Source organism: Balaenoptera musculus, chromosome 1, assembly GCF_009873245.2.
Source record: "Balaenoptera musculus isolate JJ_BM4_2016_0621 chromosome 1, mBalMus1.pri.v3, whole genome shotgun sequence".
NCBI classification, from domain to species: domain Eukaryota; kingdom Metazoa; phylum Chordata; class Mammalia; order Artiodactyla; family Balaenopteridae; genus Balaenoptera; species Balaenoptera musculus.
The window spans coordinates 5,760,010-5,785,789 of NC_045785.1; the positions used below are offsets into that span (position 1 = coordinate 5,760,010).

At 37.8% G+C, this 25,780-nt stretch overlaps 1 protein-coding gene across 1 annotated transcript; it reads right to left on the bottom strand.

Moving 5' to 3' along the window:
* Window positions 1-3,928: 3,928 nt before the first annotated feature.
* On the bottom strand, window positions 3,929-25,533 carry TNFRSF9 (TNF receptor superfamily member 9). The gene is made up of 8 exons (XM_036827193.1): window positions 25,502-25,533; window positions 24,590-24,769; window positions 23,474-23,581; window positions 22,947-23,084; window positions 22,338-22,404; window positions 20,862-20,992; window positions 20,211-20,345; window positions 3,929-4,187 (listed from the first exon to the last, which is right to left on the bottom strand). The coding sequence occupies exons 2-8, from the start codon at window positions 24,702-24,704 to the stop codon at window positions 4,099-4,101; spliced, it is 783 nt and encodes a 260-aa protein (XP_036683088.1). The 5' UTR covers window positions 24,705-24,769; window positions 25,502-25,533; the 3' UTR covers window positions 3,929-4,098.
* Window positions 25,534-25,780: the final 247 nt, after the last annotated feature.

A 25,780-nucleotide genomic window follows, 5' to 3' on the forward strand; every position in this document is an offset into this window, starting at 1 on the left:
TCCAAAGTTGAGAGTGAAAGAAAGCCATGTTGGAATTTAGTGTTGTAGTTTGGAAAAGGGAGAAAAAATTATACCTAGCTCTGTTCTGAAGCAGCACTGGTGAACGCCCTCAGCTTTGCTTTGCCTCTTATTTTAAAAGGATTGTAGCACCAATGACTGTTCTCTTATTCTTACCAGAATACCAGGTTAACAGAATTCTTGCCTGAAACCTCCTGGTCAGGCTCCCAAAATATCAACTGGCTCCACCCAGAGACCGCATATGAGCCATTCAGGGAAGGTCAAAGTTCTCAAGTCAAATCTCAAATGTTCTTGTTCTGGAAAAGTAATCATGCCCATTCATACTTTTTCATGTGTTTGGTGAGATTGGCTAGAAAGTTTCAAAAAATCCTCCATAAATATTACCTTCATCTTTTACTATAAATAACAAACTCTTATCAAAACAGTAAAGAAAGAGCCAAATGGAGGTACTTCATCTATTTAAATTAAAACAGAAAATGCTTCTGAACACATTATTATATCATACACCAAAGCATCCTTTAAGGGGGAGGGAGGAATACCTATTATTATACTCATTATTGCATTAAATTTCTTTCCGGCAGTAATTTTCTTGGAATGTGACCGAAGTGTAGATCCAAGTCAATGTGATAGAACCATTGACTGAGTCATCTGCAATCAAATGCTTTTTTTTTCTTCCAGAAAAATCATTTGATATAACTCAACACCCTTTCATGATTACAAAATGAAAACTAGCCCTCTGCACTAACCAGGAATAGAAGGGAACTTCCTTAACCTGATCAAGTATATTTACCAAAAAAATACCCTGAAAGTATCCTCTATAAATAAGATAAAAACCAGACTACCACATTGTACTGGAGGTCCTGACAATAAGTCAAGCAGTACCCCAAGCAAAAGAAATAAATGACAAAAGACTAGAAATGGAAAAAACTATTATTATGACAAATACCATGATTGTCTATATAGAAAACCCCAAAGAATCCACATACGTACTATTAGAAAATAAAAGGAAAGCTTAGGAAAGAGGCAGGCTATAAAGCAATATACGCAAATCAACGACATCTCTCTACTCCGACGACAAAAAAAAACTGCCTAAAAGGCAACAACAACGAACCTAGAGATAAATCTAACTAAAGATGTACAAGTTCTGGAGAAACTTTATGAAACTTTATTGAAGGACATTAAAGACTTGTCCTGCCAGGTATCAAGAAGAGCTATTATTAAGCTACTGTAACAAAGACAGTGCGTATTGGCACACGGACAGATAAACTGACCAATGGAACAGAATAGAGAGCTTAGAAACCTCCCGTGGATAGATGGAAATTTGATAAATGACAGAGGTGTATTGAAGATCCATAGGGAAAAAAGGGACCATTGAATAAATGGTACTGGGACTAGTGGTTATCCACATACAAAAGTCAACATTGGATCATTACTCACGACATACACAAAAATTATTCCTGATAGGTTAGAATTAAATACAAAAAACAAAACTTAAAACTTTTAGAATAAAATGTGAGGAAATATTTTTATGATATTGGGGCAGGGAAGGATTTCTTTAATCAGGACACCAAAAAAAATGTTAACCATGCAAGAAAAGAGTTGTAAACTGAACCATATTAAATTAACAACGTTTCCTCTTATTACCACAAAGACAAAGAGAGACACAATTTAAAAGAGAAAAAACAAATTGCAAACAAATATTTATAGCACATATAAGTAACCAAAGATTATTATGTAGACTACATAAAGAACTTTTATGAATCAATAAGAAAAAGAGAAATAACCGAGTTTTTAAAATGGTTTAAAAAACACGAGCAAGCATTTCTCAAAAAAGAAACACAAAATGTATAAAAACGTGACGGAAATGCAAAATAAGACCATGGTGAGATGCCATCTTAAACCCACTAGGTTGGCAAAATTAAGTCTGAAAAGGCCTGAGGGTGGCAAGGATGGGACTCAGTGGGACGCTTGTACGCTGCTGACAGGAGCACAAATTAGAAAAACCACAGTGAAAAGCAGTTCAGCCCTGCAGTAGACTTTTTATTGTTCAGAAATGTTTGCTGCCCCTCCCTGTGTGACGATTATACTTTCTGCCCTATTATTGCCGAGCTTGGCTGAAGGAATTTTTCTTAAAGTTAGAATCTAGCCAACTACATATGAGTGTGTTCCTTTGCCACAACATGGTCAATGTCCCAAGTAGAAGCTGCTCTCTCCACCTAAATCCCAGAGTGAAATAACATGGGACAGAGTCACAGCCAGCCTTCAACGGGCATGTAATGACATCCAGAAATGCACCTCTGTTGTGTGGTTGTAATCCATTAAGATTTGGGGGGGGGGGTCTCATTTGTCATTTCTGCATAATTTGGCATATCCTTACTGATACGGGACTAGCTCATAAAGTTGAACATTCATATGCCCTAAGATCCAGAAATTCTACTTTAAGGAAGTTTCCCTAGAGACACTCCTAAATGGAAAACATATAAAAGAACATTCATAGCAATATTTTCCATAATTGCAAAAAGAAACCTGGAAACAACCCAAATGTCCTTTGGTTCAGAGTGGATTGATAAATAATGGTATATTTGCAAAGCTATACAGCAGTAAATATGAATGTATTCTAGCTACGCACAATAACATGAATGAGTCTTACAAATATACTTCTGAGTGATTAAAGCACAAGTCTCCATACAGCACAATACCATTTTCATAAAGCTCAAAAACAAACAAAACTAAGTAAAATAGTTGTGGGGTACATAATTATATGATACATGATTTTCTTTTAAGCAAGGAAATGAGAGACAACATTGCTGTGAGAAGTTGCCTGGAGTTGGGGTGGGGAGGTAGACAGCAGATGAGGGAGGGAAGCAGCACACAGATGGATGCTCTGACCCTGACTTTGACCCTATAAAGGGTCAGTTATTAAATATTCTAGGCTTTGTGGGCCATACAGTCTCTGTCACAACTACTCAACTCTGCTGTTGTAATGCAAAGGCCACCCGAGGGTGCCTTGTGTGCTTCAGGAAAACTACTTATGGACTCTGAAATTTGAGTTTCAGATAATTTTATGCATCATGAGATATTATTCTTATTTTGATTTGTTTTTAATTATTTAAACATGTAAAACCATTCTTAGCTCATAAACTATATGAAGGCACATGGCATCTCAGATTTGGCCCATGGGAGTTTGGCAACTCCTGCTCTAGTGCTCGGGTTGGGCTATGTGTTCATGGGTCTTCACTCCTGTTTCATTTACTAGTTTATGTATATCAAATATTACTGCTAAAGTTTTTAAGAATAAAATAAAAAGTAAGCTGTGGCTCAGAGGGGAGTAGGGCAAAGGCAGAAGATGGGAAGATGGAGAGGACGAAGGATATGCAGGGACATTTGATTCTTTCCAAAACTGTTCCTCAAGGTCTGCTTTTTCTTCTTTTGTTTGTTTGTTTGTTTGTTTTTGGCCACATTGTGCAGCATGCAGGCTCTCAATTCCCCGACCTGGGATCAAACCTGTGCCCCCTGCATTGGGAGTGAGGCGTCTTAAGCACTGGACCACCAGGGAAGTCCCAAGGTCTGTTTTTTTTTCCAGTTTTTTGCTCTTGACCCCAAACTTGGGCAATGATGATGACTGTTCTCATTCTCCCCTGACAATGGAGGATGTCTTGTGCTGAATGATTGAACCAATGGAAAATTTGATGGGGGATAGTGCCTGCATCTTATGGCTTATTGCCATATGTCACATTAGCACCAAAAAAAAAAAAAAAAAATAGAATTGATTTTGATTATAATTTTAGCTGCACCATTGGTCTACATGATTAAATTTAATTCTCTTTGGATTTCAAGAAAACTAGCCCAAACCTCTTAAGCAGTATCTAGAAAATGTCACTTTTACCACCACTTCTGTCCCATATTTCTGTTCTGTTAAAAGTGGTACATCTTGAAAGGCCAACTCATTAGCATTTAGAAAAAAAACTTAAGGTAACCCTTGGTATTATCCGGTATGGAGCTTTTAAACTTGAAAGGTACGGTAGCGGGATCCCTCATATTTCTCCTGTGATTCTTCCAACATGTCTTTGGATTTCCTCTTCACAGTTCACACTCTCCTTCCTCTTCTTCTGGAAACCGGCAACTGCAGGCATCTTCCTCTTGGGCTGTTTGTACTGGTCTCATAAATGCTAAAAAGTAATTTAAAAGACAGTTATCTTTTGTTGTCTGTTTGAATCATTTAACATTCATTTTCCATAAATCCCATTTGCAGAACATCTGTAAGCAGCAAACATTTTCAACTTTAGTTTGAACCAACTCATCAGCAAGAGAGGTAATAGCAAGTATAAACATTTTTTCAGGATTATTTAAGTTTTTTTTTTTTGTTTTACCAAATACTTTTTTATTGGTCCTGAAAAAAACTAGTTTCTTTATTGTCTACAAAGGCTAAAAACAGTCTTGAGCATGAATCATTATAGCATAAAATTAGTCATGTGCCAAACGTAACTGTAGATTCAATTCAGCAGCACATGTTTTAGTCTTGAGGGTTACTTAGATTACACATTAGATGGTTTCTTTTGAATGAAATGCTTATGGCATCGAGATGTTAAAGATACTCCCACTGCTTCCATCAATTAGTAAGTAAAGAACTGATTTATGCACTAGCTTCCAGATTTTCATTTACATGGTAGTGTATAGTATTTGTGTTATTGCCGAACAACTTTCAATCCTAAAATATATATTAAATTATACATATATATATATACACATACACACATATATAACTGTGTCCCCACACCCAAGCCCACCAGTAAATATAAATTATTTTTATAGCCTGTCAAAGCAAACGGTCCTACCCCAATTTTACATGCTTGTTACTATTAAAAATAAAAAATAACCAGGGGGCTTCCCTGGTGGCACAGTGGTTGAGAATCTGCCTGCCAATGCAGGGGACACGAGTTCGAGCCCTGGTCTGGGAAGATCCCACATGCCGCGGAGCAACTAGGCCCGTGAGCCACAATTACTGAGCCTGTGCGTCTGGAGCCTGTGCTCCACAACAAGAGAGGCCGTGATAGTGAGAGGCCCATGCACCGCCATGAAGAGTGGCCCCCGCTTGCCGCAACTAGAGAAAGCCCTCGCACAGAAACGAAGACCCAACACAGCCATAAATAAATAAATAAGTGGATACATGTATTAAAAAAAAACCTGTTCACAGAACTGTTAAGAAAAAAAAATAATAATAACCAAAACCCAACAAGCACACTATCTCCAAGAACTTATGAAAAACTGGCAAGACATCCAGGAATACCAATGAGACGTTCTTTTCCTTTGAAATAGCATCGAAGATGAATTTTTAAATGGAAATCTGCTTCTGGAAGGATACAGTAGTCATAGTTTTCCCTATTCTTCCTGCCAAGTATTGCTGAAAAGGCTGGACGTTTTATATATAACAAACATAAGAGGAATCTGAAAGGTGGCAAGAAAGCAGACCAGTTAAGGAGCTTGGAACCCAAGGAACAATATGGTCTTGAGTTCCCTGAGTATTCTTTCTGCTTCATATGTCCCAGACTGGGAACTGGAGAAGTAGGCTAATAAAAAAAAAAATGCCCCAAGAAAAGTCTGCTCTCTCTGGCGACGAGACCAGGAAAAGAGCAGAGTAACAAGACTAAAAGCTTTTAGTTAATCACAGCTCTAATCTAGCAAAAAACAAAACAAAACAAAACAAAACGAAACAAAAAACCATGGCCCCACACCCAAGCCTGCCACTAAAGACCCAGTAGAGAGCATAGACTTACACCCTTGCCAACTCTATCAAGGCTCACTGCCCTATCCTCATTGGGGCAGCATCAGAGGAGTCCGAGTGGAGAGCTAGGACTTCACCATCACTCAACAGTAACAAGGCCACCCCCAGCCCCCACCCATTCAGTGTCAGTGGAAACCATGTGGGGAGCAGGAACAAAGTATCTTTCCTCATCCCAGCCAGGGTAGTATCAGTGGGGACTTAGTGGGGAGCAATAACAAGGATCTACCACCCCCAGGAGGTCTAGTATAGAACCTGGACTTCCACCTCCACCTGGCAGCATCTTCCTTCCTCTGCCAGAGTGGTGTTAGAGGAACCCTGAATAAACACCAGCTTTCAATTATATCCAAAGTCTGATAACATCATAGCCAATGTCTAGGTTTCAATTAAAAAAAATCACTTGTCATTCTAAGAGCTAGGAAGATCTCAACTTGAATAAGAAAAAGCAACAGATGCTAGCATCTAGGTGATATAGATGTTAGAGTTATCTGGCAAGGACGTTAAAGCAGCCATCATAAAGATACTTCACAGAATTCCCTGATGGTCCAGTGGCTAGGACTCAGTGGTTTCACTGCTGAGGGCCCAAGTTCAATCCCTGGTTGGGGGAACTAAGATCCCACAAGCTGCATGGCATGGTAAAAAAAAAAGAAGCTTCAACAAGCAATTGGGAACACATTTGAAACAAATGAAAAAAAGAAAAGAAAATTTTAAAAAAGAACCAGATGACAATTTTAGAACTGAAAAATTACAATAACCAAACTTTAAAATATAAGTGAATGGGCTCAGCACAAGAATGGAGAAGACAAAAGAAAGAATCATTACCCAATCTGAACAACAGAGAGAAAAGACTGGGAAAAAAATGAACAGAGCCTCAGAGACATGTGGGGCTATAGCCAAAAAAAACTTAATATTCATGTCATTGGAGTCCTTGAAGAAGAAGAGAAGGAGAGTAAGGCTGAAAAAGTAATTGAAGGAATAATGGCCAAAAATTTCCCAAATCTGGAAAAAGGCATAAATCTACAGATTCAGGAAGCTAAGTGAATGCTAAACAGGATAATCCAAAGAAATCCACACCAAGATACATTGTAGTTTAAGTTTGGAAAACGAAAAACCAAGGGAAAAAAAAAAAAAGAAAGAAAGAAATCTTGAAAGCAGCCAGCGAGAAGCAACACATCACTTATAGGGGAAAAATAAATTGAATGACAGTGAATTTCTTACCAGAAACCAGGCAGGCCAGAAGAAGTGGCACAACATTTTTCAAGTGCTGAAAGAAAAGAACTCTCAAGCCCAAATTCTATATCCAGTGAAAATATTTTTCAGGAATGAAGGGGAAATCAAGAAATTTTCAGAAAAAAGAAAACCTACCCTAAAAGAATGGCTCAAGAATATTCTCTAAACAGAAGAGAGATGATAAAAGAAGGTATCTTGGAACATCAGGAAGGAAGAAAGAACAACAGAATGAGCAAATATATGGGTAAATAAAATAAACTTTCTTTCTCTTGAGTTTTCTCAATTATGTTTGACGGTTGAAACAAAAATTATAACACTGTCTAAGATGGATCTCAAAGCATGTAGCAGAAATATTTTAGGCAAGTATATTATAAATTGGAAGAGGTTAAAAGGATGTAAAGGGAGGTAAGATTTCTATACTTTTTTCAAACTGTTAAAATGTTGATGTAGACTATATAAATTTGTATAATACTTAGAGCAACCACAGAAGAGCTATACAGAGATACATTCAAAAAAATATAAAGATAAATCAAAATGGAATTCTAAAAAATGTTCAAGTAATCCACAGGAATACAGAAAAAGAAAACAGAGAAATGAAAGCCAGAGAAAGCAAACAGAAAACAAAACATAAAATAATATCTTGAGCCCTAACATATAAATAATTACATTAAATGTACATTGTTTAAATGTACCAATCAAAAGATAGAAATTAGTAGTGTGACCATTGTATGTAGTCTATAAGAAATTCACTTCAAATATAAAAATGTGGGAAGGTTGAAAGTAAAAGGATGCAAAAAGATATACCATGTATATTATTAATTTTTAAAAAGCAGGAGTGGCTATATTACTATCAGATAAAGTAGACTTCAGAGCAAAGAAAACTACCAGACATAGAGAGGGACCTTACATAATTATAAGAGTTAATTCACCAAGAAGGCATAGCAGTACTAAATATGTATACAACAAGCAACAGAGCTGCAAAATAGGTGAAACAAAACTGAAATGAGAAATATACAAATCCACAATTATATTTGAAGAATTAAATGGCCCTCTCCCAAGAGTTGATAGAAAAACTTGACAGAAAATCAGCAAGGGTATGGAAGAACTGAAAACATCATCAATCAACAGGATCAAATCAATATTTATAGAACACTCCACCAATCTTTTCAAGTGTCTACAGAACATAGACCAAAATGGACCCTAACCTGGACCATGAACCAAAACTCAGCAAATTTAAAAGAAATCATACAGAGTGTGTCTTCTTATTATAGTGGAATTAAAATAGACATCAACAGCAGAAAGAAAACAAGAAAATCACCAAAAACTTGGAAACTGAAAAACACACTTTTAAATAATCAAGAGAAATACAAAAAATACACCGAACTGAATGAAAACGAAAAACACAACATATCAAAATGTGTGGACGCAGCTAATTGAGTACTGAGAAGGAAATTTATAACGTGAAGTTCTTATATTAGAAAGAGAAAAAGTCTCAAGATTAGGAACCAAGATGGCGGAGTATAAGGACGTGCTCTCACTCCCTCTTGCAAGAACACCAGAATCACAACTAGCTGCTGGACAATCATTGACAGGAAGACAATGGAACTCATCAAAAAAGATACCCCACATCCAAAGACAAAGGAGAAGCCACAATGAGAAGGTAGGAGGGGTGCAATCACAGTTAAATAAAATCCCATAACTGCTGGGTGGGTGACTCACAGACTGGAGAACACTTATACCACAGAAGTCCACCCACTGGAGTGAAGGTTCTGAGCCCCATGTCAGGTTCCCAACCTGGGGGTCTGGCAATGGGAGGAGGAATTCCTAGAGAATCAGACTTTGAAGGCTAGCGGGATTTGACTGCAGGACTTCGACAGGACTAGGGGAAAGAGAGACTCCACTCTTGGAGGGCACACACAAAGTAGTGTGTGCATCGGGACCCAGGGGAAGGAGCAGTGACCCCAGGGGAGACTGAATCAGACCTACCTGCTAGTATTGGAGGGTCTCCTGCAGAGGCAGGTGGTGGCTGTGGCTCACCATGGGGACAAGGACACTGGCAGCAGAAATTCTGGAAATCGCTCCTTGGTGTGAGCCCCCCCAGAGTCCACCATTAGCCCCAACAAAGAGCCCAGGTAGTCTCCAGTGTTGGGTTGCCTCAGGCCAAACAACCAACAGGGAGGGAACCCAGCCCCACCCATCAGCAGTCAAGCAGATTAAAGTTTTACTGAGGTCTGCCCACCAGAGCAACAGTCAGGTCTACCCACCACCAGTCCCTCCCATCAGGAAACTTGCACAAGCCTCTTAGAGAGCCTCATCCACCAGAGAGCAGACAGCAGAAGCAAGGAGAACTACAATCCTGCAGCCTGTGGAACAAAAACCACATTCACAGAAAGATAGCCAAGATGAAAAGGCAGAGGGCTATGTACCAGAGGAAGGAACAAGATAAAACCCCAGAAAAACAACTAAATGAAGTAGAGATAGGCAACCTTCCAGAAAAAGAATTCAGAATAATGATAGTGAAGATGATCCAGGACCTCAGAAAAAGAATGGAGGCAAAGATCGAGAAAATGCAAGAAATGTTTAACAAAGACCTAGAAGAATTAAAGAACAAACAAACAGAGATGACCAATACAATAACTGAAATGAAAACTACACTAGAAGGAATCAATAGCAGAATAACTGAAGCAGAAGAACGGATAAGTGACCTGGAAGACAGAATGGTGGAATTCACTGCTGCGGAAGAGAATAAAGAAAAAAGAATGAAAAGAAATGAAGACAGCCTAAGAGACCTCTGGGACAACATTAAACGCAACAACATTTGCATTATAGGGGTTCCAGAAGGAGAAGAGAGAAAGGACCCGAGAAAATATTTGAAGAGATTATAGTCGAAAACTTCCCTAACATGGGAAAGGAAATAGCCACCCAAGTCCAGGAAGTGCAGAGTGTCCCATACAGGATAAACCCAAGGAGAAACAAGCTGAGACACATAGTAATCAAATTGGCAAAAATTAAAGACAAAGAAAAATTATTGAAAGCAGCAAGGGAAAAACGACAAATAACATACAAGGGAACTCCCATAAGGTTAACAGCTGATTTCTCAGCAGAAACTCTACAAGCCAGAAGGAAGTGGCATGATATACTTAAAGTGATGAAAGGGAAGAACCTACAACCAAGATTACTCTAGCCGGCAAGGATCTCATTCAGATTCGATGGAGAAATCAAAAGCTTTACAGACAAGCAAAAGCTGAGAGAATTCAGCACCACCAAACCAGCTCTACAACAAATGCTAAAGGAATTTCTCTAAGTGGGAAACACAAGAGAAGAAAAGGACCTACAAAAACAAACCCAAAACAATTAAGAAAATGGTCATAGGAACATACATATCGATAATTACCTTAAACGTGAATGGATTAAACGCTCCAGCCAAAAGACACAGGTTCGCTGAATGGACACAAAAACAAGACACATCTATATGCTGCCTACAAGAGACCCACTTCAGACCTAGGGACACATACAGACTGAAAGTGAGGGGATGGAAAAAGATATTCCATGCAAATGGAAATCAAAAGAAAGCTGGAGTAGCAATACTCATATCAGATAAAATAGACTTTAAAATAAAGAATCTTACAAGAGACAAGGAAGGACACTACATAATAATCAAAGTATCAATCCAAGAAGAAGATATAACAATTATAAATATATATTCACCCAACATAGGAGCACCTCAATACATATGGCAACTGCTAACAGCTATAAAAGAGGAAATCAACAGTAACACAATAATAGTGGGGGACTTTAACACCTCACTTACACCAATGGACAGATCATCCAAAATGAAAATTAATAAGGAAACACAAACTTTAAATGACACAATAGACCAGATAGGTTTAATTGATATTTATAGGACATTCCATTCAAAAACAGCAGATTACACTTTCTTCTCAAGTGCGCACAGAACATTCTCCAGGATAGATCACATCTTGGGTCACAAATCAAGCCTCTGTAAATTTAAGAAAATTGAAATCATACCAAGCATCTTTTCTGACCACAACGCTATGAGGTTAGAAATCAATTACAGGGAAAAAAACGTAAAAAACACAAACACATGGAGGCTGAACAATGCGTTACTAAATAACCAAGAGATCACTGAAGAAATCAAAGAGGAAATCAAAAAATACCTAGAGACAAATGACAATGAATACACGATGATCCAAAACCTATGGGATGCAGCAAAAGCAGTTCTAGGAGGGAAGTTTATAGCTATACAAGCCTACCTCAAGAAACAAGAAAAATCTCAAATAAACAATCTAACCTTACACCTAAAGGAACCAGAGAAAGAAGAACAAACAAAACCCAAAGTTAGCAGAAGGAAAGAAATCATAAAGATCAGAGCAGAAATAAATGAAATAGAAACAAAGAAAACAATAGCAAAGATCAATAAAACTAAAAGCTGGTTCTTTGAGAAGATAAACAAAATGGATAAACCATTAGCCAGACTCATCAAGAAAAAGAGGGAGAGGACTCAGATCAATAAAATTAGAAATGAAAAAGGAGAAGTTACAACAGACACTGCAGAAATACAAAGCATCCTAAGAGACTACTACAAGCAACTCTAGGCCAATAAAATGGACAACCTGGAAGAAATGGACAAATTCTTAGAAAGGTATAACCTTCCAAGACTGAACCAGGAAGAAATAGAAAATATGAGCAGACCAATCACAAGGAATGAAATTGAAACTGTGATTAAAAATCTTCCAACAAACAAAAGTCCAGGACCAGATGGCTTCACAGGTGAATTCTATCAAACATTTAGAGAAGAGTTAACACCCATCCTTCTCAAACTCTTACAAAAATTGCAGAGGAAGGAACACTCCCAAACTCATTCTATGAGGCCACCATCACCCTGATACCAAGACCAGACAAAGATGCTACCAAAAAAAGAAAATTACAGACCAATATCACTGATGAATATAGATGCAAAAATCCTCAACAAAATACTAGCAAACAGAATCCAACAACACATTAAAAGGATCATACACCATGATCAAGTGGGGTTTATTCCAGGGATGCAAGGATTCTTCAATATACGTAAATCAATCAATGTGATACACCATATTAACAAATGGAAGAATAAAAACCATATGATCATCTCAACAGATGCAGAAAAAGCTTTTGACAAAATGCAACACCCATTTATGATAAAAACTCTCCAGAAAGTGGGCATAGAGGGAGTCTACCTCAACATAATAAAGGCCATATATGACAAACCCACAGCAAACATCATTCTCAATGGTGAAAAACTGAAAGCATTTCCTCTAAGATCAGGAACAAGACAAGGATGTCCACTCTCACCACTATTATTCAATGTAGTTTTGGAAGTCCTAGCCACAGCAATCAGAGAAGAAAAAGAAATAAAAGGAATACAAATTGGAAAAGAAGAAGTAAAACTGTCACTGTTTTCAGATGATGTGATACTATATATAGAGAATCCTAAAAATGCCACCAGAAAACTACTAGAGCTAATCAATGAATTTGGTAAAGTTGCAGGATACAAAATTAATGCACAGAAATCTCTTGCATCCCTATACACTAATGATGAAAAGTCTAAAAGAGAAATTAAGGAAACACTCCCATTTACCACTGCAGCAAAAAGAATAAAATACCTAGGAATAAACCTACCTAGGGAGACAAAAGACCTGTATGCAGAAAACTATAAGACACTGAAGAAAGAAATTAAAGATGATACCAACAGATGGAGAGATATGCCATGTTCTTGGATTAGAAGAATCAATATTGTGAAAATGACTATACTACCCAAAGCAATCTACAGATTCAGTGCAATCCCTATCAAATTACCAATGGCATTTTTTATGGAACTAGGACAAAAAATCTTAAAATTTGTATGGAGACACAAAAGACCCCGAATAGCCAAAGCAGTCTTGAGGGAAAGAAAACAGAGCGGGAAGAATCAGACTCCCTGACTTCAGACTATACTACAAAGCTACAGTAATTAAGACAATATGGTACTGACACAAAAACAGAAATATAGATCAATGGAACAAGATAGAAAGCCCAGAGATAAACCCACGCACCTATGATCAACTAGTCTAGGACAAAGGAGGCAAGGATATACAAAGGAGAAAAGACAGCCTCTTCAATAAGTGGTGCTGGGAAAATTGGACAGCTACATGTAAAAGAATGAAATTAGTACACTCCCTAACACCATACACAAAAATACACTCAAAATGGATTAGAGACCTAAATGTAAGACCAGACACTATAAAACTCTTAGAGGAAAACATAGGAAGAACACTCTTTGACATAATTCACAGCAAGATCTTTTTTGATCCACCTCCTAGAGTAATGAAAATAAAAACAAAAATAAACAAATGGGACCTCATGAAACTTAAAAGCTTTCGCACAGCAAAGGAAACCATAAACAAGACTAAAAGACAACCCTCAGAATGGGAGAAAATATTTGCAAACGAATCAACGGACAAAGGATTAATCTCCAAAATATATAAACAGCTCATGCAGCTCAATATTTAAAGAACAAACAACCCAATCCAAAAATGGGCAGAAGACCTAAATAGACATTTCTCCAAAGAAGACATACAGATGGCCAAAAGCACATGAAAAGCTGCTCAACATCACTAATTATCAGAGAAATGCAAATCAAAACTACATGAGGTATCCCCTCACACCAGTTAGAATGGGCATCATCAGAAAATCTACAAACAACACATGCTGGAGAGGGTGTGGAGAAAGGGAACCCTCTTGCACTGTTGGTGGGAATGTAAATTGATACAGCCACTATGGAGAACAGTATGGAGGTTCCTTAAAAAACTAAAAATAGAATTACCATATGATCTAGCAGTCCCACTACTGGGCATATACCCAGAGAAAGCCATAATTCAAAAAGACACATGCACCCCAATGTTCACTGCAGCACTATTTACAATAGCCAGGTCATGGAAGCAACCTAATTGCCCATCAACAGACAAATGGATAAAGAAGATGTGGCACATATATACAATGGAATATTACTCAGCCATAACAAGGAACGAAATTGGGTCATTTGTAGAGACGTGGATGGATCTAGAGAGTGTCATACAGAGTGAAGTAAGTCAGAAAGAGAAAAACAAATATCGTATATTAATGCATGTATGTGGAACCTAGAAAAATGGTACAGATGAACCAGTTTGCAGGGCAGAAATTGAGACACAGATGTAGGGAACAAACATATGGACACCAAGGGGGGAAAGTGGCAGGGGTGCTGGTGGTGTGATGAATTGGGAGATTGGGATTGACATGTATACACTGATGTGTATAAAATTGATGACTAATAAGGACCTGCTGTATAAAAAAATAAATAAAATAAAATTCAAAAAAAAAAAAAGATAATCCCCAACAAAAAAAGAAATAAATAAAAATAAAGCACTAACCTCGGAAATGGTCATTACATCATTAAAAAAAAAAAAGAAAGAAAGAGAAAAAGTCTCAAACCAATAACGTAAGCTTCCACCTAAATAGAAAAAGAACAAAATAAATCCAAAGCAAACACAAGAAAGGAAATAATAAAGGTAAAAGCAGAAACTAGTGAAATTGAAAACAGAAAAATAATAGAGCAAATCAATGAAACAAAGAGCTGGTTCTTTGAAAAGATCAATAAAATTGACAAATCTCTACCAAGATTGATTCAGAGAAAAAGAGAGAAGACACACATTACCAATACCAGTAGGTGATATCACTACAGACCTGCATACAACAAAAGGATAGTAAGGAAATAGTATAAATAACTTAAACACATAAATTTGACAACTTAGATGAAATGGACCAAGTCCTCAAAAAACATAAACTATCACAATTCACTCAGTATGAATCAAATAACTTGAGTGCCCTATAATTATTAAGGCAATTGAATTTGTAATTAAGGAGCTCCAAAAAGAAAGCTCCAGGTTCAGATAGTTTCACTAGACAATTCTATAAACTATTTAAAGAAGAATTAACACCAATTCTACACAATCTCTTCCAGAAAACAGAAGAGGGAACATGTCCCAACTTATCTGAGGAAGTCAATATTACCCTGATACCAAAACCAGACAAAGACAGTACTAGAAAAGAAAAACACAGATCAATATTCTTCATGAATATAGCTGCAAAAATTTTTAACAAAATATTAGTGAAGAGAATTCAGACATATATAAAAATAATTATATACCATGACTAAGTGGAGTTTAGTCCAGGGATGCAAGGCTAGTTTGAAATTCAAAAATCAATCTATATAATTCATCATCTCAACAGGCTAAAGAAGAAAAATCACATAATCAAACCAACTGATACAGAAAAAAGCACCTGACAAAATTCAACACTCATTCATGATTAAAAAAAAAACTTCAGAACACTTTCTCAACTTGATAAAGAATATCTACTAAAAATCTGTAGCTCACATCACACCTACTGGTGAAAGACTGAATGCTTTTCCCCAAAGATTAGAAGCAAGGCAAAGAAATTCCCTCTTGCCACTCTTATTCAACATAGTACTGGACATTCTAGCCAGAATAATAAGGCAAGAAAAGAAATAAAAGGCATATAGATTGGAAATGAAAAAAAATAAAGTTATTTTTTTTTGCAGATGACACTATGGTCTATGTAAAAAATCCCAAGGGATCTACAAAATACCCTAGAACTAGTAAGCAAGTTCAGCAAAATCACAGGACACAAAATCAAACTACAAAAACCAACTGTATTTCTATATACTAGCAATGAACGTGTTGAAACCAAAATTTAAGATACAATATCATCTGCAATTGTTAAATCTAAATACTAAGGCCTAAATTTAACAAAACATGTGCGGGACTTGTATGCTGAAAACTACAAAATGCTGATGAAAGAAATCAAAGAAAATATACGTAAACGGAGAGACATACTGTGTTCATGGATTGGAATAGTTAAAGTAGTAAAGATGTCAATTCTCCCTGAATTGATACACAGATTTAACACAATTGCTATCAGAATCCCAGCTGACTTCTTGCAGATAGGGATAAGATTATCTAAAACTTATATAGAAATGCAAACGAACTAGAATAGACAAAACAATTTTGAAAAAGAAGAATAACATGGAAGGACTCATTCTACCCTATACCCAATTTCAAGACTGTTTTACAGCTACAGTAACCAAGACTGTGTGGTATTGGCAGAAGGAAAAGCACACACATCAGTGGAACAGAAGAGAGAAACCAGAAAGAGTCCCCACACAAGTACAGCCAACTGATTTTTGACAAAAGTGCAAAAGCAATTCAATGGAGGAAGGATAATCTTTTCAATAAATGATGCTGAAGCCATTGGACACCCATCAGCAAAATAAAAATAAAAATAATTTGTAAATATTGGCCTGAAACTCTCACACCTTACACAAAACCTAACTAAAAATGAAGCATAGATTTAAATATAAAACATTTGGAAGATAACATAGGAGAAAGTCTAAATCTTTGGGACCTAGGACTTGGTAAAGAGTTCTTAGACATAATCCCATAAATGAAAAAATTGGCCAATTGGAGTTCATCAAAATTAAAAACTTTTTATCTGCAGAAGATCATGTGAAGAGGATGAAAAGGCAAGCTACAGACTGGGAGAAAGTACTTACAAACCTCACATCTGATAAAGGACTCATATCGCAGAGATATAAAAAACTCTCAAATGTCAAAAGTAAAACAAACAGTCCAATTAGAAAATGGGTAAAAGACATGAAGGAACATTTCACTGAAGAAGATATACAGATGGAAAATAAGTACATGAAAAGATGTTCAACCCTTAGAGAAAGGCAAATTAAGACCACAGTGAGATATCAGTACATACCTATTAGAACAGCTGAAATTAAAAATTGCTGCAATACAAACTGTTGGTGAGGATGAGGAGAAACTCTCCTACGTTGCTGGTGGAATGTTAAATGGTACAACTCCTCTGGAAAAGTGTTTAGCAGTTTCTTAAAAAACTAAATACACACTTACCATATGACCCAGTAATTGCACTCCTGGGCATTTATCTTAAAGATATAGAAACTTATGTCCACACAGATCTGTACTTGATTATTCATAGCAGCTCTAATGTAACAGTCATAAACTGGAAACAACCAAAATGCCCCTTGATAGGTGAATGGTAAAACACACTGTGGTACAACCTCACCTTACAACACTAGTCAGCAATAAAAAAGAGTCAACTATTGAAACACAACTCAGATGGATCTCAATGGCATTTGCTGAGGGGAAAAAGCCAGTCTTAAAAGGTCTCTTATTTATGATCCATTTATTTATTGTATGATACCATTTATATAACGTTCTTGAAATGACAAAATTACAGAGATGGAAAACAGATCTGTAGTTATGAGGGGTTAGGGATGGTGGGGGAAAGGCAGTGTTTGGAGTATAAAGGACCAGCAGGAGGAGATCTTTGTGGTGATGGAATCGTTCTGTATTTTGATTGTGCTAGTGGTTACACCAATCTACACATGCGATAAAATGACACACACTAAACTAAACTCACACAATGTGCCAATGTCAGTTGCCTGGTTTTGATAGTGTACCGTAGTTACGTACGATGTAACCCCATGAGTGGCACATAAGATTTTTCTGTACTGTTTGTACAACTTCCTGTGAATCCTTATTTCAAAATAGAAAGTTTTAAAAAATAACCTAAAATTTTTTAAAATGGATTACTGTTCCATTGAAACTCAAGAATTACTCATAAATTCTTTTGAAAATCATTTTATAAAGACCTTTATTGTAGATTGGGGTAAAGCTGGGAGGGATAGTTGTTTAAAACAGAGGTTTCAGTGAGAACTTAGAGCTTAAATCAGAGGTTTAGACCTCAAAAAGAGAGTCAAAGAACAAACCACAGGGTCGGAAAATATATTTGTAGTACATGAACAGTAGACTAAAACATTCCTATAGATTAATAAGAAAAGGACAAACAATGCAGTGGGAAAAGTCTCCAAAGATCAGGCACTTTGCAAGAGAGGAAATCCGAATGACCAATATAGCATGAAAAGATGTCCAATCTCACTAGTAATCAGGGAAATGCAAACTAAAACCACGAGATATTACTATACACCCACCAGACAGATAAAAATTAAGAAGTCTGATGATACTAGGTAGTAGCAAGGATTGGAGCAAAAAGAACTCTCATATGCTGCTGTGAAAGTGTAAATGAGGTCTATTAGTCTGGAAAACAGTTTGGTAAATCTAGTACTAAGGACCAAGATACACATTCCTCATGTCCCAGCAATTTTATTCCCAGGTTAAAAACAAAACAAAAACAGAAACATGTGCTTATGTGTACTGAGATACGTAGACAAAAATATTCAAATATCACTGTCTGTAAGAGCCCCAAATTGGAAACAACCCAAGTGTCCAGGAATATTAAGATGGATAAACAAACTATGATACAGTCATTCAAGAGAAGAGTATTCAACACTGGAAATCAACTAAAGATAAATGCCGCACGTGGATGAATCATAAAGATACAAAGTTGAGTGAAAAGGGGAAGGAAAATGTAGAACAGATACAGTGTGATTCCACTTGTCTGAAGTTCACAAGCAGCCAAATTAAACCCTGTTCTTAGGTAACAAAACTATAAATAAGAGCAAGGAAGTGAACACCGTAAGAATCTAGTTGTGGTTAGCACTAGTGGAAGGAAGGTTTTCATCTGGAAGGAACACAAGAAGTGCTTCCGGGGAGCAGAGTACGATCTGTTTCTTGACCTGGGTAGAGTTACACAGGTGTTCATCTTACAATTTGTTAAACTTTATGCCTATGCATTTTCCTGTATATTTCAAAATGTTCAAAAGGTTTTATATTGTTTTCAGAAAGAAACTTTATACAAATTAGTGTACTGCATCTTTAGATAAGACTTTACTAATACTTCCCCTCCTATATTTTTAACAACCCACAAACTGACACTCTCCAGGCTTATTATGGTGGCTTGGGCTACATCACAGAGCTCTCAGAGCACTCCTCCTATACATGAATCCCTCTTAGTAAGTCTAGCCTGCTATCTATGGTTCTGTTCTCCACAAAGACAAAAATGCAGATTGCCCCCATCTATAAGCCTTTTGGAATCAACGTTAATAGCGTTCGTTTAGTGAGTATTGACCCTGTGCCAGGCACTTGCCCAGTTCCATATAGAAACAGTATCTGGTTTAATGAATGGAATCCATTATTGAAATGTCTCATTTACTCCAGATCAGTGTCCTGATCATTCATCTCATTAAACCCACTTTAAGCTCCCTCCTTGTTCTCTAGGCCTTCTTCTATGTGTGGGTCTAGTTCAGGTTAAGGCCACTCATCAGCCAGAGGAGCAGTGCTCGATGGGGCAACGTTATTTCTGATTCCTCTTTGTCAGTATCCTGTATCCACAACTGAGTGGCCACACACACACACACAGTTGTCCTAGGCTGCAGCATACTTAAAGTGGTCATTTTCCTGGAACCCCTGGATTATGTTCTGCCATCACCAGGCTTTCTCCACGTCAGCACCATTGACACCTGGGGACGGCTAACTCTTCGCTGTGGGGCTGTCCTGTGCATTGTAGGATCTTTAGCAGCGTCGCTGAACTCCACTCACTAGATGCCAGGAGCAAAGCACTCCCTACCCCACCGCTTAGACTGTGACCACCAAAACTGTCTCCAGGCACTGCCAAACGTCCCCTTGGGGGCCAAATTGTCCCACGTGATAACCACTGTCCTATACTAACCTAGCTTCTGTAACCTAAAACAAATCATCTTTTCCTCTTTCTACTGTAAAAAGCCTAGCCTCAAAAAGCTCATAACGAATTTCCCTGGTGGCACAGTGGTTAAGAATCCGCCTGCCTAATGCAGGGGACACGGGTTTGAGCCCTGGTCCGGGAAGATCCCACATGCCGCGGAACAACTAAGCCCGCGAGCCACAGCTACTGAGCCCACGTGCCACAACTACTGAAGCCCTCAAGCCTAGAACCCGTGCTCCGCAGCAAGAGAAGCCACCGCAGTGAGAAGCCCGTGCACCGCAAGGAAGAGTAGCCCCCGCTCACCGCAGCTAGAGGAAGCCCGCGCTCAGCAGCGAAGACCCAATGCAGCCAAAAATAAATAAATAAATAGTTATTAAAAAACAAAAAAGGCTCATATCTAACACTTTTATGTTCCTCTTACGTTGTCTGAATATATACAGGAGCTTCTTTCTGCCCTGTTTAACCACAGAGAAACGGAGCACCACGAAGGACGCCAGGAACAGCACTGCAGTCGACGTCAGTGCAAGAAAGAAGATGATGATCCGGGTGGTGTGACCTTTAAAACAGAACAAAAGGAGAAATTCAGACAAAAATAAAAGTTTGCAAATATGCTGATATTTATATTTGCATTTGTAAACTCTTAAGCATGAGAAGTCGTGCCTTGGGCATCTCCCACCAGCTAGCTATCTTAGTAAACTTGCCTGCTTGTTAAGAAAACTTTTTTTTACAACCTTAGTCATTTTCCTAGAAGCCCACAAAAAGTAAGTGGTTTGGCCTTTCTAGCCTATAGGAAACATGGAACTCTATAATCGCCATTACTTGGCATTATCAAAGGTGTAGTGTCTGTTTGGATGCAGTCTCACCTTGCTCTGTTTACTAATGTGGAATTCAGAGTGAATAAGAAACACCCAAGGAAATGGATGGGTCCCTTGAAGCCAGGGTAAGAGAAGGAAGGCATGTCGAGGTGCCTGCTAGAGGCAGAGATGCAAGGCATCAGGATCTTGGAGTGACTTAGACACCAATCCGAACGGCCACATACATTCACTTGATTTAACAGCAACAAACCAGCTACCTGGCTCTCCCCCAGGGGCAGGCATGACGGTGGAAGATGCACCTGGAGAGAAGTCAGCTGACGCTGGTCCGCATACCACATCGCTTTCCTTCGTCCCATTCACAAGGACAGACTTCCCATCCAAAGAACAGCTTAGATGGTCCAATGAAAAGAGTTCAAATAATTAATTCAGGTACGGATCATTCTAATTAAAAAAGACTGACATTTTCTACCCAGTAAAGCAGTTCTGGTGAAAAAGATGTGTGGATCTGGGTTCATAGGCAAAGCAAAGATATTTTGAAAAACTTCCACTTGACCATCTGGGCTTCTTCCAATGTTCACTTGGCTTTCATGGCTCTCCACAATTCATCCCACTCTATCTACCTAATTGGATTCTTCTTTCTTCCCAGGCTGGGGAGTCCTGTCCCACGACAGCTTACTTCAGGCTGTTGCCTGGTTAGTCTCTCACCCCCACCTTCTTAAGCATATTTGACCATCTCTGGCACACAGGAAGGACAGACAACTTAGCCTAGGGTTAGGAGCTCCTAACCCTATGATGTGTTGGCATCAGACTGACCAGGGTTTGAACCCTGGGTCGGTCCCTTTGTAGAATGACCTTGGGCAAGTTGGGAAATCTCTCTAAGCCTCAGTTTTCTCATCTGAAAAATAAGATATACATGTCCCAGGGCTGTTGTGAAGAGTAAACGACCCTACGTGCCTGACTTACTCCCTATAAATGGTAGCCATCCATCATCATTGTCGTCATCACCATCGTCATTGTCCTGTGTCTTTCCCCTGCCTCTTTTTACTTAAAACAAACCCACCTATTCTCCAAAGCCCAGTTCGATCCCACTGTCCATGCAGACTCACTTCCCTGCTCTGAACTATTTGTGTCAAAAGACAAACAAACAAACAAAAAACAAAAACAAAAAAACCTTTCTAATCTGTTATGAACCAATACTTTTGTAACACACAATAAGAATGTAAATGTAAAATAATGATAAAAATGATTTTCTAGTAAGAAGATCAAATGCAAAAAGAACAAAGGTGTACAAAATACACTGTTGGCTGTTTTACTACCTGTGATAGTCTTGTTTGCCCAAGACTATGTTAAAGCTTTTGAGGGAAGGAAACATACTTTACCCTCTTCTATATCATTATCAGTGCTGGCACTGAACACTTGAAGGTGGCCTGATCAATGGAGGAAGGTCAGAGGCAGCAAAGAGATTGGAAGGACACAGAAGAACACCTGCGGCAGACAGTAACTAAGTTCCACTGGCAAATCTGACCTCGTTGTTCTGGGCATTACTTCTGGAGAAAATGCCCACTTTGGCAATCCAGTCACAATTACCCCATACTGTTCCCATACCACCTATTTGCATGTTATTCTATGTTTACACCTGATAGGTTTAAAAAAGCATCAGTGATCACATTCCTTGTCTTTAGAAAAGTTAACCCAGATACTTTATTTTGTAAGCAGAAAGAAATGATACATACTCTGTCCAAGGTTTACAGTCACCATGTTCCCGATCATTAAATGTCCCAAAGGAACAGTCTTTACAACCTTTTGTAAAAATTAAAGGAATAATAAAAAAGGAAGCATTTTTATCATTTTTAACTTTCTCTGTGATGAACATGATCACATAATAATAAAGTCATTAACTTAATACAATCTGTACCGATTGTCTAACAATTCTTCCTGAATTCCATTAGTGATGAACAATTCTTCTTGAACAGTTTGTGATGAACATAATCCCATAATAAAGTCATTAACTTAATACAATCTACACAGATTGTTCAACAGTTTTTCTTGAAATGAAACCTTAATACGACTAAAGGTTTTATTCTCATTGTACATAGAGTATTGTATATGCATGTATAGGATGCATGAAAAGGCATGGTTCTGGTGAAAAACAAATGTTGTGATTTCAAATTATTTCCATTGATTGAGAAATAATTTTGTAAATGTCAGATACTTAGCAGTTCATTACTATTACTTAAAGGTTCTACAAATCTACGTTTTATTTTGTAATCGAAGGACCAAGAACTAAGTTAACAACATATGACTAGACAACAAATTGGCACTAGATAGAAGAGGAAACCTACCCTCTTTTGTTAATTCTTGACCTTGTTTACAGTCCTCTTCACACATGGTACATCCTTCCCCCAGGCAGTAGAATCCCGACACACACTCACACTCTGCATTGCTGGTGGAGGAACATGCTTTCTTGGTCCTGAAAACACCTACAAAGTCCCCCAGTGTTACAATACCCTTGATCTCCAAATCCAGGAAACAAATTTATGTTCTGCAATAAAAACCGTGCTTGTTCTACTTAGAAGGGTCCTAATGATCTCAGAGTATAAAGTTTACTTTTAAATATCTATAGAAGACTTTTCTACATTTTGCTAATTAAAAAATTCTCTCTTGTCTAATGAATATTTCCTCTACTATTTAAAAAGCTCAAGCCACCAACAGTTGCTGTTACAGTAAATTATTTTACTGGACCTGCCTATTAACAGAGGAACCAGCCTATTTGACACTTCAGATTTTCAAAAGAGATCAGTACACTCGAGAATAAAAGCTTGTCTTCCCAACACATATCTGGATGGAGAATACATCTTTTAAATCATACCTTCACACTTCCTGCATACATCACAGGTCTTTTGTCCACTTGTGCTGGAGAAACTATTTGAAGGACAAGGAGTGCAAAGCTCATGCTTGTTTCTCCCACAGAAAGTACCTGAAAAGAGTAGATAAGAGCTGTACATGTTTGACAATGGACCGTCATCACCCAAAGCATTATGAGGTTCACAAGAAAACCAGAACACGAAACAAAGATTCATTTTCTAGGTACCACAGCGATAGACTTTATTTGTTGATTGACTGTTTTAAATTATCCATTTGCAAGATTGCCCTAAGCATAATCACAGAATTAAAAATAACAAAGTATAGATATTGCAACAAATAAATCAATGGAAAGAAAATAGTTCCCTTTATCTATTGAATAAAACAGAATGATTTCTCTTGATTGAGCCAAGAGATCAGTGACTGGATTCAGGAGATCAATGTCCTTTATTGGCACACTACAATTTAAATGTGTCTGCCTTCTCCCACTCTGTTAAGCCTACTGCCACTTGCTTATTCCCTGCTGCGCCCCCTAGTCTAAGCACTGTCCTCACACACAAAGCTAACATTTGTTGAGGTCTTTCCCTGTGCCATGCACTGATCTAAGCCCATCATAGGATCCTCCCAGCAATCAATCCTATGAGATAGGTTCTCATATCATGCCCAGATGATGAAGCTGGGGCACAAGAGTTTAAGTGACAAGCCTGCATTCACACAGCTAAGAGGTAGCATTCAAGAAATATTTGTAAATGAATGAATAAAAGGTCATTACTGGGGGAGAGGGATAAATTAGGAGTTTGGGATTAACAGATACACACCACTGTATATAAAATAGATAAACAACAAGGACCTACTGTACAGCACAGGGGACTATATTCAATATCTTGTAATATATATATATATAATATATATATATAATATATATAATATATAAATAATATATATATTATATATATATATCACTTTGCTGTATGCCTGAAACTAACACAATATTGTAAATCAGCTATAGTTCAATTTTTTAAAAAAGATCGTTAAAACAGAGCTCATAAGCCCTGACTACCAGACTAACTGAACCATGTTTTCAGCAGAACAGATCAAGCACACATGTTAATTTGGTTCTTACCCGCTGAACAGTTACTACAGAAATCCTGCAATGATCTTGTCCTCTCGAAATTCATGACCAACAGCACAGTAGCCACTATGTTGTAATAACAATTTCCCATGATGAAATCTTGCATAGACGTATTAGCCAAGCAGATTCCAAAAGAATTTTATCAAAGTAGCTGGTTTCACACGTACCACTCTGCAAAAGGTAAAAGTTTCCTAGGATGAGGTGGTTTCTCCTTTCAGAATTATCTACAGTTCAACTATCACCTGTACAATTCTACAAGATCATAACTCAGGGTTTGCAGGAAAAATTAATGATGGAATACCATGGAAAAGGTAGCAAATTCATAGAAACTTCTAGGATAAGAGAAGCGTGACTAAACACATAGCTTTCTGTAGATTTGCCAAAGTCTAAGAGTGTACTTTCCAACATGTTTTGCCAAAATGCAGAAATAACAATAGCAAGAACTTTTGGGGACTTTCATAGATATTTAGCATTAGCATCTAGATTTCAACAATGCCTGTGGCTTGCTGCCCCTGAAATATAGTCCTTAAAAAGAAAATCTGTCAGGGGCATCCAACAGTTCAGCTCAGTGAGAAGACATCTCATTATTACTATTCTCCCTTTGTCCAAACAGCATGTGGAATTTCAACACCTAGTTGCTAAAATGTTGAAACACCTCCTTGTTCAACTCATTATCACATTTTCTTAATAGACATGTATCTGCTCATTTTGAGATTTGAAGCTCATCTAGTCATAAATCTTAGAGTCCAACAATCTCTATAGGCCAGGTTCTTGATCCTTATTTAATGGACTATGGAATAAAAGTTATTAGAAATTAGAAGGGAAAAAGTCTAGAAATGTACAAAGGGAACAAAGCATCCTCATCCCTCCTCGGTTCCCCCCATCTGCCCCAAATGGACAAACCTTGAGATCGCAGGGCTGGTGGAGAACTTTCCTTCTCCTTGATCTTCAGAGCAGTGAGGTTCTGCAGCTGACAAGGGCTGCAGGTCAAAGACTCAAAGAGGGGAGTTTGGTGACTCAACCGGGGGTGGGGCCTCGTGGGAAATCCCCAGAGACAGCTCTGTGAGGTAGCTCACTTGATATTTGCTGACCTCAAAGTCCCCTAGAGCTTCTGTCCCCACTTAATAACACACTTCAAACTAAAAGCAGCCCTCTGCTGTTAGGGTATTTTTCAGATGACTT

Coding starts and splice junctions, on each gene's coding strand:
- TNFRSF9 (XM_036827193.1), bottom strand. CDS start 24,704: ATGCAAGATTTCATCATGGGAAATTGTTATTACAACATAGTGGCTACT. Junction 23,085..23,473: donor TGTATGCAGGAAGTGTGAAG/GTATGATTTAAA, acceptor GGGACTTTGTAG/GTGTTTTCAGGACCAAGAAA. Junction 20,346..20,861: donor TGCCCCTGGGGGAGAGCCAG/GTAGCTGGTTTG, acceptor TCTGTTTTAAAG/GTCACACCACCCGGATCATC.